Here is a 21,390-nt window from a genome sequence, read left to right as displayed (position 1 = left end):
GTACTAAGTAGTGAGTATTTTCTGCAATATTAGGGCGCCTTGTAATCATTACAATAAAGAAAATATCTAAAATAATATAAGCATAGTGATCTTTTGCTGGACATAAAATCACACAATCTTTATCGGCAAATAGAGAACATGACAAACGGAGTGTGTCAGACACAGGAGGCTGATCACCTATTAGCCTATTAGTTTGACAAATAATCATTATTGACATATAAATGATGTATTATAATATATTGTTAAGACTGTTCAAAATGTTGTACTTCACCGTCCGAACATTAAAAATTCATTTGGTTGGAAGTATCGTATAATAACTAATATTAGAAAATAAAAAAAACACATCAATAGACACATATTTATTAAAAAGAAACTTCATATTTACAATTATGAACATCCAATTTCAGAAACAAAGCAGTCTATAATCCATTATAGTATAATGAATATGGATAAATAAAAAACATACACTAGCATTCTATTACAACGTAATTCACCTAACGGTCGCTAGACATTTTCAATCTGGCAAAAGGGTTTACCCCGGAACTCCTCGACCTGTCAAAACTTGACAATTGACAAAGTGATTTCACTTCTCCTAGCAATAAATACGATTTAAAACTTATTTTATGTATACATTTAGGAACTTGCCTATGTGTATTTCTTCGATATACGGTTTGATACGCGGAGCATTAGTGACGTCACCGCTCGGTCATATAGTCTGTAGCATTTATACTAACGTGGCAGTGTGATAATACGCAGCCTTCGCGGTAAAATTTATTCACTATATACATGTCACTTTGACAGTTTACAGATTTGTCTATGCTAGTAGGCCGTTCTGTGAGTGTTGAAAGATTAAAAATAATTTTTAAGCACAGCTACGCAAAGATCGTAATCGTAATTCGGACATATTTGGTGGTAGATTAAACTAATTAATTAAATAAGCATTCATAAGTACAGTTGAAGGGATTCTTAACTTTGCACCCCAAAAGTTTGAACGAAAATTTGAATTTGAAATTCGATAGCGGAAAAACATTTTCGATCTGTGATAAGATTATTTATTTATTTATTAATCTGCTTAGGGAGCGTTCAAGTATTACGTAACGAATTTTGGGAGAGGGGGTCCTTTTGTAAAACGTTACGATGCGGGGCGGGGTTTGAATTACGCGTTATTGTTAATATTATTTTCTACTTACATCACATAATAGTAACTAAAGAGTAGTGACTCTTTGGTCACGAAACGTTTTACTAGACTTGGATACAGTACTGTACTTGGGTACTGAAAAACGTTACGGCGAGTTATGGGGGGGGGGGGGGGTGTGTCCAATAATCTCCAAAAATTGCGTTACGTAATACTTGAACGCTCCCTTATGTCAAAATATAAATTATTTGACAGATTTACACCACACGATCACTTTTGGAATACAAGCCACGAGTTTTCATAGCAACATAAATAGGTTTATTCTCCTTGAAATAACGTTAATCATGTACATTGTCATGACGTAAAAAAATGTTTAAAACGTCATTTTGACGTAACTCGGCGCGGGTATTTAGGCGCGATGTCTCTTGCTACAATAGCGCAGTCCAAATTACGTAATAAAAAAATTAAATGTAATTTACACATACAATATACAAACTCACTTATTATACAATAATTCTATAGGAGAAACGCGACTTAATTTAAAAAGCTTTATATACAAATCTAGGCGCTTATAATACAAATTACTTAAAACGACAATTTAAAAAAAAATAAACCCTAACTTAACGATAACCATGAGTTTGACAAGTATACAACGCTAATCTGTGATACATGCGCCATAGATTATTCTATGTCATTTAGCGTTCTAGCGTCGTGTACTAGTTTTAAGATGCGTAAAAATGCCTTTTGGGGGCGTCCATAAATTACGTGAGGTGTTTAAATGGGGGGGGGGGGGTCGAGTCAAATCTCACGCAATTTTTTTTTCTGCTATAAACTCCATACCTAAACGCTCAACATTTCACTTATTTTGTTTTTAAGCTCTTTTAGGTCAATAGTACGAATTCTGTGTTATTTTGAGTTCTCCGAGCTCAAAAAGATAGCTTCTTACGCGTTTACGTAAGAAACCCACATTTTGAAAAATCTCACGTGAGATTGGGGGCTGGGGGAGGGGTTTGAATAAAATCTCACGACATCTCACAGGGAGGGGGGAGATACAGAAAATTAAAAAAAAACACCTCACGTAATTTATGGACGCCCCCTTTACCACAATAGATTTAAACAATCAAAGAATTTAAGAAACAAAGAGAGAACACAATAGAATATCATTAAAATAAAATACGACAGTCAGACATTTTAAATTTATTCTCTTGTCTAGGTGACATGTGCGCACAGATACAAGTGATCTATCAATATTTGTATGAAAAATACCGCGCAGGTCAGTGAGCGTTCAAGCGTTACGTAACGAATTTTGGAGGGGGGGGGGGGGGTCCTTTTGTAGAACATTACCATGCGGGGCGGGGATTGAATTACGCGTTATTGTTACTATTATTTTCGACTTTCCAGTACTTTACACCACATAATAGTAACTTTTAGTTATAAAGAGTCACTAGGTGGCCACGAAACGTTTTACTATACTTGGTTACAGTCAATAATCTCCAAAAACTTCGTAGCGTAATACTTGAACGCTCCCTCAATGGAAAACTAAAAACAAGACGCATTATACGATCACATTTATGTGATCTTGTGTATCAGCGGAACTTTATCCGGGTAGGTAGAGACGATCAAAAAAATGATCAAAGGTAAAACGTATCAACAAAAAGCGATTTTCATACAAATATTGAAAACAGACGTATTTCACATTTAATGCTATCTCAAAATCTTACTACTTGTATTTGGAACCGTGCTAACTTTATCCGGGTAGGTAAAAAAAGGCGATCAAATATGCTCGAAGGTAAAATGTGTCAACAAAAAGAGATTTTCATACAAATATTGAAAGCTGCTTATATCGCGTTTAATGCAATCTCAAAAGCTTACTACTTGTATTGTGAACCGTGCGTAAATTAGGCCGGGTAGGTATAAAAAACGATTGAAAAATGCTCAAAGCAAAAGGCTCAAATCTGTCAACAAAAAGCGATTTTCATACAAATAATGTGCACAATAAATACTTTGTCAATGAACCGAGCTACTTAAAAAATTAAAAACGCTCGCCTGTGCTTATATCGTATTATCTACAAGCTATTCGAACACATTAATATAATACATCGCTCCCTGAATTAGGATTTGTGGTAGAGTATCGGATCACTAGAAAAAAAAACCTTTAATTTTTAATTAATAATGAGATTTACGATACAAAAAGAATGGACCAAAGATCACCTTTCCCCCTCACACGAGTGTCAAAATAGAACTGAATTAGTTTTTGGCTAATACTTTTGACCCATTAATCGATTTGACCCATTTTGACACTGGCGACCGATACTCATATTATCTGACAATTAGAAAATCTAGCAACACCTACACTGTGGGGCAATTTTCACGACTTACCCTAAAAACATTCCTACCTAATTATATACAAATTCACACTGCACGTATTTTAAACGGCTTAACAGTTTTCGATGAAACTCAAAACGGCACCTTAAAATTAGTGTTTATCCAGATCACAATAGCATGTTGGTAACACTAACGAAACCCCATCCAAGTACTAACCGCTTTCGGGATCGCTTAACATCAGTTATCGTTATATTTAACTATCTTTAAATAATTAAATCGACAAATTGTCATGATCCAATAGTATACAGGGTGTCCTAGTTTTGTTTATATAAAAAACGAAAAAAAAAAAAACAATACCCTGAACTTCGATACAAAATTTTCGTAAAACATTATTTTAATCAAACTGTGATCTGTGCTACATCGAATTTGACGTTTCGATACATGTCAATTGTCAATGCCAATATTGAGGAATACCTTTTTAATATTTTTTCGTTATCTTCAGATATTTTATAGAAACTAAAGCTCGGACACCTGAGTAAAATAGACATTTCATACATACACAGTCTGAATTAAAATAATATACTAATATATGTCCAACAGCGAATGCGTCAAGGACTTATTCAATGATAAAAAAAAAAAAATCAATGGCGCTACAACCTTTTTAGGTCTGGGCCTCAGATTTCTGTATCTGTTTCATGATTATTTGGTAATCTAATAGGCAGTAGGTGATCAGCCTCCAGTGCCTGATGCACGCTGTTAAATTTTTAGGTCTAAAGCAAGTTTTCCTCACGATGTTTTCATTCAACGTTCGAATATGCGCACATAGAAAGACAGTCTATTGGTGCACAGCCGGGGATCAAACCTACGATATCAGGGATGAGAGTCGCACGCTGAATGGGCTGAGTTTTAGTTTAGTAAAAAAACTGTGTAAACTCTTTATAACGAAAAACTCTATATAACATAAATATGATTAAAATTGTTTGGATAAACACAAAACCCATACATTAATTCTCTCATTATAGCGCAATATCCATTCTCTATTACGAATAAATATTTTCATATTTGGACATCAACAATATACTTAAGTGTAATTGTTTTTACAAAACTAATATTTTGTGGTGCCGAAATCTCTAAGAAAGACACCTGAGGTCATAAACAGCCGTCTCGCCTTTGTTATTGTTAATTGCATTAAGGGAGCGTTCAAGTATTACGTAACGCAATTTTTTAGAGATTATTGACCCCTCCCCCCATGTAACTCGCCGTAACGTTTTTCAGTACCCAAGTACAGTACTGTACCCAAGTATAGTAAAACGTTTCGTGACCACCTAGTGACTCTTTAGTTACTATTATGTGGTGTAAGTCGAATTTTTTTTTAACAATAACGCGTAATTTAATCCCCGCCCCGCATCGTAACGTTTCACAAAAGGACCTCCCCCCTCACAAAATACGTTACGTAATACTTGAACGCTCCCTTAACACGTCAGGCAAAGTTAACAGAATATATGTTTAGAATAATTTACCTATTGATTGTAATAAAATTAGAAATTATTGTAATTGGTTATTTTTTTTCTCTTCTCTCCCTATAACGAAACCTCTCTATAACGAAAATTCTCGGTCCATGAAATTCGTTATAAAGAATTTACACTGTATATAACACTTGTATAGGCGTTTAATTCTTAAATTCGACTCGGGAATACCATCACAAGTTGCCAAAGTCCATTTATAAATACTTATAAAATGATGTCCGAAAGCGGTGAATATCTTCAATCTGAAATCAAACATTTACATAATAAAGTGATATGTTATATATAACTCTATTATATATAATAATATATAAAGAAAACATATTTCTTTTAGATTATTAATTATCTGTGTTAAAACGGACGATTTATTTAATTGTAATATTGAGTTTGTTAGTCTGTGGAAAAAGACGCGTCTGTTCTATTTGAAGGTTTTTTTTTTAATATTATGGCAATAGTTTTAACTTTATGTCGTATGAAGTTTTTATTTGTTTAATATTATGGCAATAGTTTTGACTTTGTGTTGTATGAAGTTTTTATTTTTTTAATATTATGGCAATAGTTGTAACTTTGTTGTATGAAGTTTTTTTTTAATATTATGGCAATAGTTTTAACTTTATGTTGTATGAAGTTTCTTTTTTTTAATTTTTAATATTATGGCAATAGTTTTAACTTTATGTCGTATGAAGTTTTTATTTGTTTAATATTATGGCAATAGTTTTGACTTTGTGTTGTATGAAGTTTTAATTTTTTAAATATTATGGCAATAGTTGTAACTTTGTTGTATGAAGTTTTTTTTATTTTTTTAATATTATGGCAATAGTTTTAACTTTAAGTTGTATGAAGTTTTTTTATACTTTTTTAAATATTATAGCAATAGTTTTAACTTAATGTTGTATGAAGTTTTTTTATACTTTTTTAAATATTATAGCAATAGTTTTAACTTAATGTTGTATGAAGTTTTTTTATACTTTTTTAAATATTATAGCAATAGTTTTAACTTTATGTTGTATGAAGTTTTTTTATATCCTTTTTTAATATTATAGCAATAGTTTTAACTTTATATTGTATGAATTGTTTTTTAATAATACTTGAACGCTCCCTTATACAGATTACTTTCAAAAACACTTTTTATTACAATATCAAATAGCCTATCGTAAATACTATGTTTTTTTAACTCACCTAGTCATAAAAGGCCCTATCCAGCTCGGGCGAGGCCCACCTTGGCTGCGGGGGCGCGGGGGGCGCCGGCGAAGCCCCCGTGTAGTTGAGGAAGTCCCACACGAGAATCGTATCGTCGTGAGACGACGAAACAATTTGAAACTCGTCGAACTGAAGGCGGAACACGCGGCCGGTGTGCTCCTGGAATAAATAGGCCGACTAAAATTACCGAAGAAATTTCCCTACACTTGATATTCGGGAGTCCCACTTAGCGTTAAGCTTTGGGTCGTAAAACAAGCCTACGCGAAAACCTCAACGTGATTATCGGAAATGGGGGTTCTAACCCCCACCTCCAAAGTCTTAACCACTGTGCTAATATGATTGATGTGCGCGAAAATCACAATGTGAAAATTGGCATTGGGGGTTCTAACCCCCTACCTCCACTGTCTTAACCCAGTGCTAATATAGTTGATATGCCCCAAAATCTAAACGTAAAAACCTGAAATGGGGTTTCTAACCCCCCACCTTCAAAGTTTTAACCCTGTGCTAATATGGTTGATATGCGCGAAAATCTCAACGTGAAAATCTGAAATGGGGGTTCTAAATCCCTACCTCCACTGTCTTAACCACTGCGCTAATATGGTCAATATGCGCGAAAATCTCAACGTGATAGTCGAAAATGAGGGTTCCAACACCCCACCTTCAATGGCTTAACCGCTATGCTTATATTGTTGATTATTTAGTTTTTAGTTTCAGTCTATTGTTCTATCACGACATTTACATTGACCCATCGGTGCACAGCCGTGATTCGAGCTCAAATAGGCCAACGACGCAAAATTTCCAGATGATGCATTAGATCTGATACTCACCACCAGGGTCCTTAAACAGAGATCTTGGTGCGGCGTACGAACGTCGAGTGCGGCTCGAAGGTCCCACACTTTAATCTTGCCGTCATACGCACCGCTTACTATTCGTTTGTTATCGAAACTGTAAATATATTTACAATTAAATAATATATATTTAAAAAAAACACAGGGTGCACGTAGACAGACACGCTATTAAGCGATCTATGTTGTCGAGACATCCGTGATTAAATAGAGTGAATTAAAAAAGCAATAAAAAACATCGTGAAGAATGTTTGCTTCACGTAAATAAAAAAAAAGTGAACAAAAGAAACAGTAAAAAAGAAAAGAAAAAAGAAACAGTAAAAAAAAGAATTGTGAAAAAATAAACAGTAATTTAAAAAAAAAAGAAACAGTAAAAAAAATTGTGATAAAAGAAACAGTAAAAAAAAGAATTGTGAAAGAAAAAGAGTAGATCAGAATAGAAAACGGGTTTTATATGTAAAATTGTGTTACGATTAATCCAACCAATCAAACTCTTATTTACTTGAGTATTAACAATATCGAAATTAAAAAAAAAACTCACCGTATACACCTAACAAGCTCCTCGTGTCCCTCCAAAACGCGTATACACTGTCCGCACTCGATGTCCCAAAGTCGGATAGTGTTATCGGACGATCCGGACACGACGAGCCGATCTCGGTATTGAAGGCACGCGATGCCACGTTTGTGGCCGTTTAACGTCCGTACGAATTCGCAGGACGACGTATTCCATACCTGAAATTTATTTATTCCGACAGCTTACTTATACGTCAGAGATTATAAAATAGACAATGTCACTTGTTTTATTAGAATGGCAACACCACGCAATATCATAGACATCTTACAGATTGTAAATTGTCAATGTGTCAGAAATGTCTTAGATAGATTGTTTATTTCCGTTTCTCTATGCCTGGCGCTGTGCTCTACTAATTTTAATATAAATAACAAAATCAATAATACTAAAGATATAACTAAAGGTGAAATACATAATATATACAAACAAGGTTCAAAAAACGAAAAGGAATGGCCAAATCTATACATATTAGTAAATACTTTTAACTAAGTAACACCTAATAAGTGTTGTATATGGTGTATAAATGTCAGGCTATTAATGCGAGGGTATGTATGTGTATGAGGGGGTGTATGTGTATGAGGGGGTGTATGTGTATGAGGGGGTGTATGTGTATGAGGGGGTGTGTATGTATGAGGGGCTGTGTGTATGAGGGGGTGTGTGTGTATGAGGGTGTGTGTATGAGGGTGTGTGTGTATGATGGGGTGTGTGTGTATGTGTTAGTGTTAGTTAGAGTATGTGAGGGTGTTATGCTTGGGTGTAAATGCGAGGGTGTGTATGTGTCAAATCATACAATTCAATTGTAATCTGTGAACATAGACGTGAATCTGATATCGAATTTCAGAAGCGATTTAACCGTTTTTCTGTATGAAGTTTGACATATTAGACAGCGCTCAAGACTAGTTTGTTACTTGATATATGAAATAACTTGAATATAATGTATATTCCCTTTATGTATTGAATTTATAAACAGTGGGATTAAACCATTTAGACTTGATAAAGAAACAGATACACTGAGGACCTAAAATGGCCTAATTTTTATAAATAACTCACCTTAATAGTCCTATCCCCACTCGCACTGACAATGTACTTCTCATCAAAGTCCACCACGTTCACAGCAGCCCTGTGCCCGACAAGTACCCTACGGAGCATTATTTCCGTCGTCGACGTCATATCCCATACAGCTATTGATCTATCCTGCAATTAGAGATTGAAGTTATACTTCTTTTTTTTCTTTTTGAAGTGAAACTTCTTTATCGGGGTTGGAAAAAAATGTAGTGTAACATTTTTTCGTTACGCGTCACGTTTTTCGGTTACGCGCCATGTTCCTTTTTGAAGTCAAACTTCTTTATCGGCGTTGGAAAAAAAATTTACCGTCACATTATTTATTATTCGACACTTAATATTTTAATGACAATTAAATTCATTAAATTCCTAACATATCTTCCTTTTTCCGTCCCTCTAAGTATCGGAAATCTAAACTTTTAAATTTGTATAAATATGAACAACACTTCAAGATTAGTTTGCCACTGAAGTTTCACTTCTGACATGTGTACTTTGTACACACACACTTTTTTTTTAAATATTATGGCAATAGTTTTGACTTTATGCCAGTTTCAAGTAAAATGTTGGGAAACTACACGCGAGAAAAAATAAACAAAGACATCAAAAGGAAATAAAGGGATAAGCTGGTTAACAACAAAATATGTACACGTTATACTTCTTTTGCGATGGAGTAATGATGAGTGAATTCTTACGCGCACCGTGATACAAAATTAACAGAATCAGTTAGAGTCAAGAAGTCGGTTCTAGGTGGCATGAAAATCGATAATAACTATGTTCAAGTTGTATATTCTACTATTTTTATATTTAGAACACGTGTTTCGTAACAATTAAACAGTGTGAATAAATAAATATTATTTTGGTTCAATTAATCCCCAAAATTGCGTCACGTAATACTTGAACGCTCCCTTAGGGTCCCTTAAGAAAAGAGCGTACCAATTCTTAAAAGGCCGGCAACGCACTCGCGAGCCCTCTGTCATTGATAGTGTCCATGTGCGACAGTATAACTTAACATCACAAAACTTGTTTAGTTTTATTCTATAAAAAAAATATATATATATATATACTAGCAGACCGGCCAAGCGTTGCTGTGGCTAAGGTTTTAGTTATATTACATAGTAGTAAACTTTTCAAGGGAAACGCCAGTAAATTGTAGCTTATTTGAAACGTTGGTACTTTTAAGACAGCGCCATCTGTTAGCCGTCATATTGTGACCGTCAAATAAATAATATTGCGGGTATAAATTGAGATGTAGGCTATCCTATCTTTTAAGTTAGATCAAACCGCACACGGTGTGCAAATTTGATTGATATCGGTTCAGTAGTTTAGGAGTCCATAGCGGACAAACAACGTGACACGTAATTTATATATAATAAGATAAGATAATATGTTCAGCGGGTAATGGCGTGACGTCATCGTCAGATCATATGAAAATCTACACTAATATTATAAAGAGGAAAACTTTGTTTGTTTGATTGTAATGAATAGGCTCATAAACTACTGGACCGATTTTAAAAATTCTTTCACCATTCGAAAGCTACATTATCCACGAGTAATATAGGCTATATTTAATTTTGAACAAAAATAGGGTTCCGTAAGATATTAGGGTTTTTCGGACACAAGGTGTAAAAAATCAACAAAAAAAGTTACTTATTTTGCGTACCCTGCCTAAACTATTAAAGATAGAACCATAAAATGTTCTAAGTAATTGTAGATCTTATAAATATCTACAAAAAAGTCCACACACTGTACCTATCTACAGTAGAACTCCAATTATTCGAATTAATGGGGACCGGGACCCATTCGGATAATCAAATATTCGGATAGTCGGATTTTTTAAAAAAAATTGCCATTGGAGAGAATAAAAGCTACGTTTTGATATTGCACTATTTTTTTATTGAATTAAATGAAAGAAACATGAAATTTTCACATGTTTTAAATATAAATAAAATGTACTTATGTACAAGTTTAGAAATAAAAATCATTGTTTTTTAAACATCTCCGTCAATGTAAGCTGTTTTGCGCACTTCGGATAATCGGCGATTCGGATAGTCGGAGTTCGAATAATTGGAGTTCTACTGTATGTCGAGTGAGGCACAATAACCATAAATGATATAATGACATGGCAAAACGGCGTTTGCCGGATCAGCTAGTAGCTTTATAAATTACCTTACTACACGTGACCATCATTCCATTACAAAACCGCAAATGCAACACGGCCTCGCAATGATGTATCAGCGTGTTCAGCATTGCACCAGTATTGACATCCCATACTCGTACTGTGCTATCTGATGAACCGGATATGATTGCTCTTTCGTCGTATTGAAGGCAAAGTACTGACCCCGTGTGACCTTGTAGTTCCTGAAATGATTAAACCAACTTTAAAAAATATAAAGAAATATATCTACGATATACAAATACATATATAGGTATGTTATCTAAAGCTGGCGGCTTCAACACATTTACACTTTGTGCTTGTGTAGTGTCTGTGAATAAGCGCGAGACGTGATGTCATACTGAATATGGATCATGAAAAGACTGTCCGTCTCTCTCGCACTAGGTCAAGCTTATGAGTATAAAAGAGACAGTTATTGTTTTTCTTTTGCTACTGTTTATGTTGATCTTTACTATACATGTTGATCTTTTTTCAAACATTACCAGGGCAATCTCGTGAAATGGTGCACAATGTTTTTAATTATTTTAAACATCTTAATAAAAACAGTTTAATGAAAAAATGTTATATTTAATTTGACATCAGATGCGACTGGGGTTTCTAAGAGGAGTATTGAAAGAATAGTTAGTGAAGTAAAAGTGAAGTGTGTTGAGCTAGATGGAGCTTATGTCGAAAAATGAAAAATTATTCACAAACTACTCTAATATTATAATTATAAGTTTAAAATATAATAACTAAAATGATACATTAAAAAATAATTAAAAAAAACTAAAATATATCATTAAAAGGAGTCCCTTTAGACAAGGTTCCGAAGATACTGGCAGCGTTCCCCCTTTGAATTGCTAGACTAATTCTTTGTCCGAGGTAGCTGCCAGATCTTCGGTCTCCTATGATGTCGACTAACCTTTTTGATATGTCTTTAAAAAGCCTTAAAGCGCTAGGACCCCACGGACCAAGGGTCTCGACACCGAATTTGACAAAATCATATTCTGAGCCTAGACATGTATACTGAGTACCTAACCGAACTCATCTGCTGTGTTATGTTATAAATTTCATCGAAATCGGTTTAGTAATTTTTGTATCATCATATACGTATTATTAGACCTAGGTGTAATTTTAATTATATAGTTAACGGGTCGTTTTTAGTTGACATTTTAATTTTTTTTAAATTTCGTAATGTCAACTGTCAAATGTCAAGTGAAATAAAAATTGTGGTATTAACGCATATGAAACATGGCAAGCTCAACAATACTCACACAAAAACCCATAATCATGTAATAAATTAATCAAAAATATTTATTTATTATTTTTTTTAACTTTCGTAATGTCAACTATCAAATGTCAAGTAAAATAATAATTGTGGTATTAACGCATATGAAACATGGTTAGCTCAACAATATTCACACAAAAAGCCATGATCATGTAATAAATTAATAAAAAAAAAATATTTTTTATTTTTTTTTAACTTTCGTAATGTCAACTGTCAAATGTCAAGTAAAAATAATTATTGTGGTATTAACGCATATGAAACAAAAGGCCGGCAATGCACTCGCGAGCCCTCTGTCCATGGGCACTTAACATCAGATGAGCCTCTTATTCTCGAAGCGGTAAAAACCCACGGATATCCACTTGTCACGGTCCTATTCACCCACTTTCATGACATTCACCAAACATTCTCTCCAGTTATGGTAACTTTTAAATTGTCCCTTCTCTACTATCATCTGGATTTATTTATTTACACTTCGTTGCAAAATAAAAAGAATGAAACACAATGCATAAAAATTATAAGGGATGCAACGGGCGGCCTTATCACTAATAAGCGATCTCTTCCAGGCAACCCTAGTTAAAGAGAAAAACTAAAAAAAAAAGTTTTAGTCCAGGTATGTCCGACAGGTCTACCCAACCCCACATCACCATCCTACTTGTAAGATGCTTATCACCCGTTGTACATGGCCAAACCACCTAACACCCGAACCCAATAATCAATCCACAATCTCAGATTGAAAACAATCTGAGATCAGACCGTGACATTCGATCGATCTCCTATCTGCATACCAATAACCAAACCCTACAAAGACAATCAATTTTTGGCGACGGATAAAATGTTCTTGTCCATTTTACCGAGTTTTCACTCATATTTGATAATCAATGTAAACCAAATAAAGTAAATAAAACCGTACAAATAACATTAAAATATACATGTGTATGTTTAAAACATAACAAACAGTTTTTTAAATAATTAAAAAACTGGTGTTAGTTAAAATCTGTTAAAATAATTAACTGTTGAAATCGAGCTTTCGTCAACTGTCATTTTCATACAAAGGTCTATCCACAGACACCGATCCGACCTCCCATGGATATCTTGTATCGACAGATGGCTATTACAAGCCGTCGATTGGTTATTGACACACTCGTTACAACATTTGGATTACGAGTACTATCTCAGATGGTGGATTATGGATTGAGATAGGTTATTGGGTTCGGGCGTAAGCCTACCTTTCATATTCCTGTCACATATCTCACTATTACTAAGTAATGGTATTAAATAAAAAAGGGTGCGTGTACTTATGTACGCGCGTAAGAAGTTCTACTTCTTTGGCGTTATTAAAAATAGTTTTTGATTGCATGCAAATAATTAATTACAATTAAATAGTCAAAGACTGGAAAAGGAGTCATTATAGTCAACAAAGTTCAGTTTATATTTGAAAAATTAAATAAATAAATATTTATTATTATTCTCTTACATTAAGTGTAACATAAATTCTATTATTATTCGAATGTTGTTTTTAAATTATGTCCAATGCCCTAGCATCTTCCGTGGGCAACTTCATTCTGTTAATTTTGTGTCACGGAGCGCGCATCGTAAAATTTCACTCTCATCAATTTTTCATAACGCGCCTAGAGAAGTATAACTTCAAAAATAATAGTATGTAATATTCCCAAAAAAATCTCACCTTAACACATTGTAAAGTCTTCCGATCCCAAATCTTAATTGTATTATCTCTAAGCCCGGACACAATCTTATTATCGTCATATTGCAAACAGTAAACTCCTTTTGAGTTCTCCGATCTGCAGTTTATCCTCTGAAATAGAAAAGAAATTAAACATTAACAACTATTTAAAAAATTATGAGATTTAGAGAAAGATTCAAAGCTGAAACATATTCAAGTATAACTGACTGCCATATGTCAAAATTGACTTTGACATTTGATTCAGTCTCAAATTTTAAACCACAGATATAAGAATTAGGTTATCCTGCATATATCACAATCAATTGTTTTTCATTATTTAAAAAAACTATCTTTAATGATAAATTTCATGAATATTAATCAAGTGTTCATGATTTTTTTATTATTAATTTTATGACCTGGTAACATAGAGTCATGACTTATTTGGAATATGTATGTTCATTAATTTGGCGACCCTAACTTCACTTCACTAAATTTCATCACTTAAATTGTTTGAATTGTATTTTTTATTTCCAGTAGCTATCAGGAGCCTGAGATACAGATGTTATGATATGTTTTGTTCCCAATATAACTTGTATTACTTTAAAAAGTACCTTAATTAATAATATTATATTTTGAATTTTTTAAATGACTTTATAAATTCCCCCTAATTTCCCGCTGTTGGGAAAGACCCTATGTCGCCCAATTTAAAAATCAACATAAGTTAGAACAAATAGGGTGAATTTTAAATCGCACTAAACTGAAAATAACAAAAAAAATGTATTTAAATTAGAAATGTTTGTTTAATATACATAATTAAAGTTTAAAGAATTATTGACGGCTCATTGGTCTAGTGGTTAGTACCCCTGACTGCGAATCCATGGATCCCGGGTTCGATCCCTGGCTGAAACAAACATCGATGCGATGTGCATTTGGTGTTGTGCATAGGTCTTGGGTGTTTAAATATGTATTTATATGTCTATCTATCTATAATATGTATGTATATCTGTTGCCTAGTACCCATAACACAAGCTTCACCAGCTTAGCATGGGACTAGGTCAATTGGTGTGAATGAATCATATTATATTATAAAGTCAATAAGTTACAAAAAGGGGTCTCATAGCCTAGCGGTCTTATTAAGTGGCAGCTAGGTGATTCGGGTTCGATTCCCGGTTCGAGGGCAAGTTTTAATTTAAATGAAATTTATTCTCGGCCTTTGGGAGGGTTGTGCGTTACCGGGCGAGTGCCTAAACCGTACATGGAGGACACGGTCGAATTTCTAAAGACAAGCACACGAATTATAAAAAATCCTATACTTGACGCTGGCTAATGCACAAATCGTGCCAGAGCCATAAAAAAAAAATGTGCGTGTACTAGTGTACACTCGTTAGAAGTGAAACTTCTTTATGACCTTATTTTTCGAAAAATTATCTATAATATGCAACTTTACAGAAATTGGTTAAATAAAGTTAAATTAGATAAAGTTTAACAAAAGGCTTTTAATATCACAGACTTGAATACAAATAATACAATTATTTCATTTTACCTTATTACCACTAAGATTATTACAGAATTTCATAAATTGTAATAGAATTTTTAGTATCATTGATATCGTTATTATACATTTTTGTTATTCATGGTTTAGAATCTCTTTGAATCAACCCTGGTAGGGACAAGAAAAAGACGCGCGTAACGGTCAAATGTGACGCGTAACCGAAACATGTGACGCGTAACCGAAAAATGTGACGCGTAACGAAAAAATGTTACACTAAATTTTTTTCGAACCCCGATAAAGAAGTTTCACTTCAAAAAGTTAGAAAAATTACCTGCAAATTATGCCTTCCCATTCTCCAGTTTTCTTCAATAGATTGTATATCTTGTATTATCTTAGGATATAGTTGTCTGTAGAAAGAGTGGGACGGATGTTGGCTGCCTGGCTTCGGTTTGAATAAATACATAATCCTGGAATATTAATATCTTTATAAATATATAGTCAGAGATTCAGTTTTGCGCATGTTGTTTGATGTAGCTTAGTTAAAAAAATATAAATTTTGTATTAGTTTTAAAAAAATGGTTAAAAAAATATAAATTTTGTATTAGTTTTAAAAAAATGGTTAAAAAAATATAAATTTTGTATTAGTTTTTAAAAAAATATACATTTTGTATTAGTTTTTAAAAAAATGGTTGAAAAAATATAAATTTTGTATTAGTTCTGAGGAAAAAATTGATAAAAAAAAATATGGTGTAAAATTTTGGAATTTGTAATTATATTCTTCTTTCAAAACGCGGTATGTATGTGACGTCATTAAAGTCAGAGAAACGAAGTCATCTGTTAACCGCCTATACTACGCCTAAGTCTCGCGTCAAAATCCAAATGGTTTAAAATATTGACTTACCATCCTCTCCTCTCAGCGAGCCCCTTCCACAGCGAGTCAGTCCTGACCTTCCGTTCCACCAGCTTCTTCCACAGCATCCCCTCCGAGATGACCCTCTGCCACTCGCGGCACACCAGTTCTGCGGCGCACAGCGAACTCGCGTCCAAATACGAGAGGATGTTCTCCGCTACATGATCTAGGCCTTTTTCTGAAAAATTTAATGTCAAAACATCAAATACATAAAATTCTCACGTCACAATGTTCGTTCACATACTCCTCCGAAACGGCTTGACCGATTTTGATGAAATTTTTTGTGCTTATCCGGTATCTATGAGAATCAGCCAACATCTATTTTTCATCCCCCTAAATGTTAGGGGTAGTCCACCCCTAAATTTTATTTTTTATTTATTAGACAAAATTTATAATTTCAATTTTTTTATGATACAGCATTAAAAAATACATACAACCCCTAATTTTCACCCCTCTACGATCAACCCTTATTTTATTATAAATGATATAGATGGCAAAACGACGTTTGCCAGGTCAACTAGTTTAATATATAAAATTCTCGCGTCACAATGTTCGTTCCCATACTCCTCCGAAACGGCTCGACCGATTCTTATGAAATTTTTTATGCACATTTGAGAATATCTGAGAATCGGCTACTATCTATATTTCAAACTCCTAAGCGTCCACCCCAAAAATTTAGTTTTTATCTTTTAGACAATTCTTTTTTGTTTTTAATTTTTTATGATACAACAATACATACAACCCCTAATTTTCACACCTCTATGATCAACCCATTTTTATTGAACTAAAAAAATCTGTAATTTTCTTTACTATATTTAAATAATTTTATTTTCATTATCAACATTTTTTTAGTGTGTATGACTGTGCTCAAGGAAAATCAGTGTTGCTGATGACAGGTGAAAATTCTTAGGCATTTCCGGAAATGCAATGAAAACTACTAACTTGGCAGCATGCTGATAAAATCCCTCTGCAGCATAGGTTTGAGATATGCGTTTATGTGACCATGCTGATAATGACACATACGCGCCAATAGCTGCTCTACAAACTCCACCTGAAAAGTATAAAATGTTTACATATAATATATTGTTAGCGGACTAACGCCATCTTGTAGCAGAAACCTATATAAAGCATGGCAACACCGGCGTTGACTCACTTTTATTTCGAGACTTCGTGCGGAACGGACTTGTTACTATCCTAAGTAGATTTTAAAAGTCTAAAGTACCTACACGATCTAATCTTTTGTGCTAACTAATAATATATATAAAAATTATTCACATAAAAATATATATGTTCTGATGGCACCAGGGAGTAGTCCAATAATTTTTATACATAAAAACTATTTCTTATTAGAATACAATATGTGAACAAAAGCAGAAATTTATCTTAACACACAATTTGACATACACATTTAGTACTTTTGTGAAATAGCAGAAACCAATTTGACCCTTAACATACACACTTACTATCATTAGTGTTATGGGACTTATGATACTATTATAGTTATATTGATATAATTTGTATGAACACATATTCATAGAAAAATGTATAGCATTACAATACTTAAAATAACATTAAATCTCAAAGTGTAGTTAGTCACTGCAAGAAAATGGATTAAGTGCACTGAATTAGTGTGAGTACAGAAAAAAGATTAACTAAAAAATAAATAATAGTTTAAAAAAACTACAAAACACGCTTTTAAAGCACATCAAACTAAAAAGTGAAAAATAAGTCCTAATTTAGGCTGAAAATGGTAATGAACAAAAAATACTGGTATTATTGTGAAAAAGCGTGGGTTGCTCGATAGACGAAAAATATGGCACAGAGATTAATTATTTTTTTCCGATTATTGCATTGTCATCGATCTTTGACAGGTGCGCAAAATTTTAATAAAATCTGTCCGTTTAAAGTGGGTCAAAATCGAGACCGAAGGAGTCGGTTACATACATACATACATACAGGTGAAGCTAATATAAAGTGTGTAATAAGGTGCTACAAGAAATAAACTAGACAGCAAAAACAGTAGTCCACATTAAGTGAGTTATTTTATCAGCATTATACATTCACAACACACAATAATGTATGTATATATATGTACTCTGTAGAAGTAGTAAATTTTTCACAATAATACACACTTTAAACTACCCACATATTTTTACATAGGTCATCTTATATAGTACCCACTAGCTACAAATAACAACACATTCAATGATCCTTCATTGAAACCCTTGATAAATTTAAAAGCTATATCAAATAAGACCATTGATATAATTTTTTGGATATAAGGAAATTCTAAATAAAGGAATCAACACAAGAATATGATATTTGATGCCTAGTAATAGATTAATAGCTGTAGATCTCCGAAGGATCACCAACTGGGAAGATGCAATGACCAGAGCCAAAAGGCTTAAATGGAAATGGACAGGACACCTGCTCAGAGGCCAGAGAGCAAAATGGTCGAAAAAAGTCACCCAATGGACACCTCGCTACAACACCAAGCGAAAGAGAGGAAGACCATGTGCCCGGTGGGCTGACGACTTTAAAAAAGCCACTGGTCCTCTGTGGCAAAGACTTGCCAGGGATAGGAAGGAATGGAAACAGTTGGAGGAGGCCTTTGTGCCACAAAGGCAAGCTATACAAGAGGACAGCTGTGCTTGTTAAACTTTTTTTTTCTTTTTTTATATACATTTATATTTTGTTCTCTTGTATTAGTTAAAAATAAAGGCTTTGAATCTTTGAATCTTGAATAGATTAAGAAGTAAATAACAAACTTTGTCAACTACCAGAACAAAATATTTATAAAAAAAATTTTAGGTATCGTACATAGTTGATAGACATCAAAAAAAATCTTAAACCAATGTATAAATGTTTCAAAAGTACTTATGAATAAATTGTAACTTAACATAATTTTCATAATATGGGCAATAGAGTACATGGGATTATTGATTTTAACATATTATGTCGTTAGACATTTTTCTATTCTTTTGAAGACAATTCACACCAATTGACCTAGTCCCATGCTAAGCTGGTGAAGCTTGTGTTATGGGTACTAGGCAATGGATATACATACATATTATTGATAGATAGACATATAAATACATATTTAAACACCCAATACCTAAGCACAACACCAAATGCTCATCACATCGATGTTCGTCTCAGCCGGGGATCAAACCTTGGACCCACGGATTCGCAGTCAGGGGTACTAACCACTAGACCAATGAGTCGTCAAGTGTAGATTTTGCTTGAGGATTTGATGTAGCAATTACTGACTTATGAAATAACTCTGAACCAGCAGATCTAACACAAATGCATGATATTAAAATTTACTTTTTAAAAATAAAGCTGAAAACATTTACATACCTGGTCGGTTTCGTTCCATTTTGAAAAAAGGTTTAGACATGTGTTTCTCTCTGCCACATATGCAGCACCACTTGGTGCTGGCTTAACACCTGTGTCCAGTGATGTAAGTGATGCCACCTGCTATTAAAAACACTTGTATTGTAATTATGTCCACTTGTTAAGTACAACCCTTTGAAAGAATAATGAAGCAAAGAATGGACACACTTCCGGGATTATTGGGGACATTTTTTCTGTTTTGTGTAGCTATGCCACACTAAAATTTTAAACTCAGTTAATATTAGCAATGGCTTCTTATAAAAGCATTTAATTTTCGACATGGCAATAAACTAAATTAAAAATAATAATACTAACAGTATTTTCGACAATATGATTCTCAAATGTGAATCACAGATTCTAAATTAGATGTTACTATACATTATATTCTCACTGTATTTTTAGCTAAGACCAATCATATGAATTTACATCTTTAGAAATGGTATATCACTACTAAAACCTAGACACCAGTAATGCACATATGAGCACACAAGAATAGAATGGTTATTTTATTTTCAAAAATGAAATGAAAAGGTACATATTTGTGGCTTTGAAGTGTTCAGTGTTTTTAAATGCCTAGTACAAAAGGATATTTGTGTAAGCAAGACTAGCAGGTATAGACAAATAATAGTATTTTTGAAGACTTTAAAGTTCCAGAATAGAGACTAGAGGGAATATGAAAGAGAAAAATGAAAAGCATGTCCATATGGTACAGCCTTAATTTCTTATTGTTTAAGGAATCAACTCTATATTGAGGTCACACAGTCTTGGAGACAATATCTGTCATTAATTGTGTTTATTGAGAGTACATATCTAATAAAACAATATAAAACACCAAATTAACTTGCACTAAATACTAAATAAACTTTTCCAAGAAATCTGAATGATAATTACTTAATCTTAAACATCTTAATGGCATTTATTTTGTATGTGTTTTAAAAACGAAAAAAAATGGCTAGAAATTGAATCTTGAAGAGATAATATTTTTTGCGAAATCATCCAGAAACACCTGAATTATTCAACTTCAGTAGCTAATAAATATGAATCATGGAGTTTTGGTATATTCTGAATAGCAAATTTCTTTGTCATTGAATACTGATAAAACTAAAACAGGTATAACGAATTAGGATCAAAACTTATATTATTTGAAATCATTGTTCAAGAATATTGACCCTAATAATGCATTTTTTAAATTGAATTTGGGTTATAAACACTAAAGATTTTACAGAAGTGTATAGAATAGATTTGTACACAATTATCAATTAATGTTTCAAAATTATGCAGTTTATATTCTAGTATCATAAACAGCTTCTCTTATGTTAGAAATTTAAAGTTTTTAATGTTAGGCGATTGAGAATAAGGATAGTGCAAAAGATGGCGGAGGACTTTCATGTCACGACCAGCGATCCATTTACAATGTTACAAAGGTACCTTTGGCGTCGTCTGTTCTTCTATCATCCAATCGGTCTCCATTTTCGTAATTTCACTAAATACATATATAAATGTCCACTTAAACTTCACACAAACTAAATATAATCACTAAATAATCATAGTTCATATTTCCTATGACGTCAAACATCGACGATTTGTATTTTCATTTTGTCACTGTGCACCATTTACCACAGGAGTCAGAAACAGAATAAAAATTCAAAACATTGTCTATTATTAATGTAACCTATGTACCCATGGGCCATGCGTTCCACTATAGTTAACAAAATGTCCCATTAAAAATATTTAAGTCAGCCAACCATCGAACTTTCTTCGGTCAAACTTAATGACTTACTTTAGATCGCATCTCACATTTTCTTTATAC

The 21,390-nt window shown here is 33.3% G+C and overlaps 1 protein-coding gene across 2 annotated transcripts; it reads right to left on the bottom strand.

Annotated features, from left to right (window-relative positions):
• Positions 1-4,834: 4,834 nt before the first annotated feature.
• On the bottom strand, positions 4,835-21,196 carry LOC125058741 (F-box/WD repeat-containing protein 11). 2 transcript variants are annotated; one of them, XM_047662881.1, is made up of 12 exons: positions 21,009-21,196; positions 19,545-19,664; positions 17,127-17,235; positions 16,176-16,362; positions 15,606-15,741; positions 13,786-13,914; positions 10,828-11,019; positions 8,650-8,793; positions 7,570-7,760; positions 7,011-7,128; positions 6,163-6,339; positions 4,835-5,228 (listed from the first exon to the last, which is right to left on the bottom strand). In XM_047662881.1, the coding sequence occupies exons 1-11, from the start codon at positions 21,048-21,050 to the stop codon at positions 6,163-6,165; spliced, it is 1,545 nt and encodes a 514-aa protein (XP_047518837.1). In that variant the 5' UTR covers positions 21,051-21,196; the 3' UTR covers positions 4,835-5,228. The 2 variants fall into 2 exon arrangements, with proteins under 2 accessions (XP_047518837.1, XP_047518836.1); XM_047662880.1 differs by having other exon boundaries at positions 4,836-5,228; positions 6,163-6,342; positions 21,009-21,195.
• Positions 21,197-21,390: the final 194 nt, after the last annotated feature.

Source organism: Pieris napi, chromosome 18 (assembly GCF_905475465.1).
Source record: "Pieris napi chromosome 18, ilPieNapi1.2, whole genome shotgun sequence".
Taxonomy (NCBI): domain Eukaryota; kingdom Metazoa; phylum Arthropoda; class Insecta; order Lepidoptera; family Pieridae; genus Pieris; species Pieris napi.
The sequence above is the reverse complement of the archived record's forward strand: the minus strand, read 5'-3'. Positions and strand labels throughout refer to the sequence as shown.

Excerpts from the sequence above, each read along its gene's own strand:
- LOC125058741 (XM_047662880.1), bottom strand. The coding sequence starts at position 21,050 with ATGGAGACCGATTGGATGATAGAAGAACAGACGACGCCAAAG. Across the intron at positions 8,794-10,827 it reads TGATGGTCACGTGTAGTAAG|GATAGATCAATAGCTGTATG; the intron begins GTAATTTATAAA and ends CTCTAATTGCAG. Across the intron at positions 7,761-8,649 it reads GTGGGGATAGGACTATTAAG|GTATGGAATACGTCGTCCTG; the intron begins GTGAGTTATTTA and ends AATAAATTTCAG.